The 6,000-nt window shown below is 38.4% G+C and overlaps 1 protein-coding gene across 1 annotated transcript in view; it reads left to right on the top strand.

Annotated features, from left to right (window-relative positions):
• Positions 1-210: 210 nt before the first annotated feature.
• Positions 211-6,000, top strand: part of negr1 (neuronal growth regulator 1) — a gene marked incomplete at both ends in the record, with an annotated part of 139,932 nt that continues 134,142 nt past the window's right edge. The window contains one exon of the mRNA XM_083888464.1: positions 211-380. Within this exon, the coding sequence (XP_083744590.1) occupies positions 211-380 (170 nt within the window). The remainder of the gene's footprint in view (positions 381-6,000) is intronic.

Genomic DNA, 6,000 nt, shown 5'->3' with positions numbered 1-6,000 from the left:
ACAACAAACCAGGGAAACTACACGGCGGACCATTTCTTTACAGGAGCTCCGAAGAGCACAAGTGTGGAGATAAAAGCGTCGTTCTCGTTAAGGTTTTCTGTTTTTTTTTATTTTTATTTAAGCTAATCCCCCCCACTCCCCCACAACAACGCCGCTTCTAGCATAAAGAAGATTTTTTGGCAAAAGCGACGACATAAACACGCAGCTGTGATGGACATCATGACTGCGGTGCAGGATGCTTGTGTCTCCGGTCAGTGGCTCACTGCGATCATCCTCAGCCTGTGCTGTTTTCTGCCGTCCTGTTTGCCCGCTGGACAAACCGTGGACTATTCCTCGGTGGAAAGTGTGGTGAGCAGACAGGGAGACACGGTGCTTCTGAGGTAAGACGAGCCGCCTCAACTTCACTTTTCTCCCGCTCACACTCTCCGCTACGAGTCGGAGTTCCAGGGACCGGACCCCGCACACACACACACTTTTAACGTCACTTCGTGGTTTTAAACACGGTTGTGAACTACTTCTGAGGAACGAAGAGGTTGCCGTTCAGCGCCTCCGCTAAACACAAAAAAAATAGGTCGCTTTCCCTCCATCCCGTCCTTGTTTTCGCCTGTTGGCGGTGGGTGGGGGTGCTGGGGGCTAACAGCCGGGCACACTGACTGCTCCTGCGTCAAGTGTACATCTGCTGCTAACAGCAAAGTTTTAGTGCGCACTTTCAAACGGCCAAGACAGATAATGTCTTTGTATGTGCGAGTATTTGATTTTTACATAGGCTTTGAATGGGACGTTGTCCTCTGAATTACCATATTAGCCTTACCACTGCTCATTCCTTATGTAATGTGATGTGATATGTATAGTCACCGATTCCCTCTTATCCCCATGACTCCCCCTGTGTGTGTGTGTGTATATATATGTATATGTATGTATGTATATATATGTATATGTATGTATGTATATATATGTATATATGTATATATATGTATATATATGTATATATGTGTATATATGTATATATATGTATATATATGTATATATGTATATATATGTATATATATGTATATATATGTATATATGTATATATATGTATATATATATATGTATATATGTATATATGTATGTATATGTATATATATATATATATGTATGTATATGTATATATATGTGTATGTATATATATATATGTATGTATATGTATATATATGTGTATGTATATGTATATATATGTATGTATATATGTATATATATGTATATATGTATATATATGTATATATACATATATATGTATATATGTATGTATATGTATATATATATGTATATATATATGTATATATGTATATGTATATATATATGTATATATATATATGTATATATATATGTATATATGTATGTATATATATATATATATGTATATATATGTATATATACATATATGTCTGTCTGTGTATATATATAAATATGTGTGTATATATACTGTATATGTGTATACGCGCATATTTCACATTATTGTAGATATTGGGATTTAAGCCCTTCCACAATGTCTATTGTGATACATTGAATCATTGGGTTAATCCTGTCAGTCAATATTGATCAATAGATATGGATAATTATCATGATGAATATCGGAGTGAAAGTTGAAGAAACCCTGGTTTTAAACATTTTTAGGGAGAGTTGATTCCATGTATTATACCTCATAGTGTGTTCGAGCAATGCATAAACAATAATATGGACATATTGAACCTTTGTTATGTGTCTTTCAATTGAAGACCGCTATCTTACGGCACACGGTCAATATTAACTTGACCACGTGCCTGCAAACCGAACACACTGATTATTTGGCTGCCATCAGGGATAAAAGAAAAAAAAAACATTAAGTCCAAACCTCCTTAAAGGCCCAGTGTTTAACATTTAGGAGGGTTTATTGGAAGAAATCCAATGAACCACTCACATATATCTTTGTATAATTGCATTAAACTGTTGGATTTGTATGCTTATAATATAAGCCCTTAAAAATGGCTTGATGATGCACCCGAGCCATAGCCAGCATAACTCCTCCTCAAATGCTGTATCAGTGATTTGCCTGCTCACTCATGAGTATCTGCACTTTCTCCCACACTATACTGCCTTTGGTTTGCTAGCTAGCTGAGATTTGTCGAAGCTACCATGACAATATTGCTTCTCTCTCAGTGTTGACTTTTAAATCATGTACAAACAAAGACAAACAGTGACTCTGTTCACCTTGCATTAGGAGACATTAGATTGGACGTTAGGGCTGAACGATTTGGAATACATATCTTATTGTGATTATTTTATATATGTTAACATATTTAAATTAATATGGTGTGATATCTGTGCAGATATGAAATAAACAAAGATGTTTTCTTAAGTCTATAGAATAGGATTTATAGGTCAGGACAATATTTAATTTAAAATGGTAATATGACACACATTTTGGCTTTAAGAAATATTGCGCCTTCTGCGATTTGAAAATTGCATTAGGCTATATTGAGATTTCAATAAAATTTTGGTTAATTGTTCAGCCCTAGTGGACAAGTGGACTGGTGCGTTGACATTTTATATATTATATTCTGTATAAACACTGACAAACGGCGTTGTCCTGAGATGTTGTCAGTGTGAGTGGTGGCTCCTTCAGCAGACACGTCCCAGCCTCTCAGAGCAGAGAATGTTGCTGAATTTGACAAGATTTGAAACTTTCTATTTAAATACTGGCATTACAGTAGACCCAGCAGCATGTTTGGGGAAGTCGAGTGTTGATAATGTCAGTACCTTATACAACCACACTTCACAGAGGCGGAATTATCCTATTAAATATTTCACATTATCACCTTGTAATTGCTTGACAACATCTTCATCTTTTCAGTCATTATAGAAGGTCAAGATTTAGAATAATCTTGATTAAGATTCTTGTTTTTCACTTAACATCACTCACTTAATTTTATCAGCACTGGTTCAAACCTTTTCACTTAAGAGTTTACAAGAACAATAATGACAAACGAGTTGTCAAAAAATCCTGCACTTATAGTTTAATCCATATGTTTATGTTGTAGACGGACTAAAATCTATCAAAAATATAATTAAAATTAACCTCTTTGGTGTACCTACAAAAGTCCTTGGACGTACTCTTGTTCCACCAATATCAAATATCCACCTGTCCTATTTCAATTCAATTGAATTCTGTAGATGGTGACTCAGAGATTCTAGATGTGGACTTGAACACACACAGCAAAATGTCAAAAAGTTCCTCGCAGCTTTAGCCGTTAGGACATTCTGTCTTGAGTATGAGTATGCTCTGCTGCTCATCGTCACTGAAATATCTTTTCAACAGCTGAAAAATACTCAACATCTTTTACTGGGTTTCCTCCGTGCTCATGGTTAGGCCCCGGCAAATATATATATTTTTAACCTATTACATTTTTTTCTTTAGAGGGGGAGTCTAATTCCCCATTGTCAATCCGTGTCGGCTGTGATCAGTGGAAGCAGATTTCCCTGAATCCTGATGGTTTATTGGGCCATAGATGATCCCTCTTCTATGGATTGGCTCAATAAACAAGTTGCCTCACACCCTCTGTATAAGGCAACACTCTCTCTCCACAAGCCGGTCATTGCCTCAGTAAATGTCATATAGAAATCTATGCAACTGATAGAGAAAACACATTTAAGATGCTTTCATTGTCTGTCTGTAAAAGTGAATTTATGGACTATTCAGCTCTCAGTAGAATCATTCATTTGCTGTTTTCACTCATAAGAATGCTGTCAGTGTGGTGTTATCACTTGCATGCACCTGTTGACCTGATAGGAATCATAAGCCAGTAAACTGCTCTGATTCTCTGGTTTGCAACTACGGTAATTTGTGAAACACATCATCTTTTTCAAAAAAGTTTCCATTTATATTAACCCGCATGAATAAGCTGTCAAGAGCCATCATAACTACGCCAAGCCTGTGGGCGGCAGTGTAGGAAGAAGGAGAAAGCCATACAAGACAATCAGAATCCTCATCGACAACAACAACGACTGACCTCTCACCCTCGATGTATGGATGTAACAATTCAAGTGACAGAGTGAAAGCAGCGATGATCGCAAAATCCTAAAATTCTCACGCCACTCCTCCGGGACAATAACCTCATTCTCAAAGTTCTCCCACCAGACAGCAGTCCGCCTAGGTTGGACCCAAAACCGGCGATGCCAACGGTGACGCAGTCTGGCTCACCTCCGAGCCCTAATAAGTCTCTGCTCCTCTACGTAATATAGGAGCTGTATTTGAAAATGCAAACATGTAAAAATGATCATAACCAAATGTAAAAAGGTCGCATTTTTGGAGCGTAGATTGCCTAAAACTCAGTTTTTCTCAGTTTTTCTCCGTTTAGGTGTAAACACGAAAATTAAGTTTTCCAAAATCTCCACTTTTGCCGGAGTTTTTAGAAAGAATCATTTTCAGAGGCGAAATCGCTTCGTTTGTGTGTATGAAAGGCACAAACGCAGGGGAAAGTCTCGGTTTTTAAAAATACCCGCGCTAGTACTAGTAGCCTATTTTCCTCAAAACACAATTAACCATGTTTTGTTTTTCCTTTCTTCTTTGCTTTTTTATTGGTCTTGAGAGGAACTCAGTGAAGAAAACACTGCCCGTTTGTTGTGTTCTCCAGACCTCTGGCGATTAGAGGACAATTTAACTGTGCCCCACAGCTGATTGCTGGCTAAAATGTGACCACTCTCAAATACTGACGAACTCAGAAGCACACAATTAGTCACCGCTGTTGGATTCTGGAGTAGCGCCCGAGAGTCACGTCCGCTGTCATATGTACTTTCCCCCCACCTCAGTTCTTTTTGCTGCATTACTGTTACATAATTCATGTTGGACAGTGGGTCCACATCAATTAAATGAAATGTGAGCATCTTGAAGTTAAGGAATAGTGCACATTTACCATTCCCCTTTTAATTTTGTTTGATTACTTGAAACCTCAGCCTGGCCAGCCTGTGACAAAATGCCCTTGTAATTGAATAACATACAGCATGAGTTCATTCTAGCAAGGCACATTGAACTTCCATCGGGAGCACATTCCCTATCCTATCACAGGTTTCATCATTTGGATACAGATGAAGAAACCTTCACTGTTACTAGTAAATGTCTCATCTGGTTATGAGTTAAGGGGAGCAGCAACAAGATAAAAAGACAGTTCCCTATGTTGTCAGGAGACGCATGGTATCAGCGACAGTCTCTCCCGCATGGATGAGCAGTTGTAATAAGCAAAAAAGTCCAAGGAGACTGAAATTTTCAACATAGAATGGTACCCCACAGTTACAATTCTTAGTCCATCAACAGCTGTTTTATACTTTCCCAGTTGGATATAATGGCCCTCATTTATCAAACGTGTGTAGAAACTAGTGCAGATTCAGGTGCAGAAATCACCGTAGGCCAAGTCTCACTCGTGATTCATGAAGCGTGCCTATGCCACCCAATCGTGGTATATGCCGGATAAAAAATAAATAAAAATAAACGTGCCACATTCACATCCGCAGAGTTCGAACATTTTTGATTTATTATTAACACAGATCCTTAAAATTTAGCTAGATGAAGAGTCGTGTGCCAGCACTCAGCCATCAGCCGCATAAACCGTCTTTGAGTCAGCTCTACAGAGCCAGGTGACCACCAGCTGAGGGAGTGCTTATGTCCTCAACCACCACAACCAAGAACCCTGGATTCTCACTGCAGAAGTCCTGGAAAACCTGGCAGAAATTACCGACATACTTAACTCTCTGCTTTCACTGAATGACACTAAAAGAGATCAACAAAAACAAATGAATACGAACATCAAAAACTAAAATAAATGTTGTGCAGTCTGTTTCTCGCACTAAATGACCTACTTGCCAAACATACGTATTTAATACATGCATTTTAGAAGTGCTGAATGATGTCCTGTCTCCTCCTCTCAGACGTGGCTGCAGTGGACAGGGCTCTGTGAGGCTCATCTCGCTCGGCTTCACTTTCTGTTC

This window comes from Microchirus variegatus (assembly GCF_963457635.1).
Source record: "Microchirus variegatus genome assembly, chromosome: 4".
Taxonomy (NCBI): Eukaryota; Metazoa; Chordata; class Actinopteri; order Pleuronectiformes; family Soleidae; genus Microchirus; species Microchirus variegatus.
The sequence above is the reverse complement of the archived record's forward strand: the minus strand, read 5'-3'. Positions and strand labels throughout refer to the sequence as shown.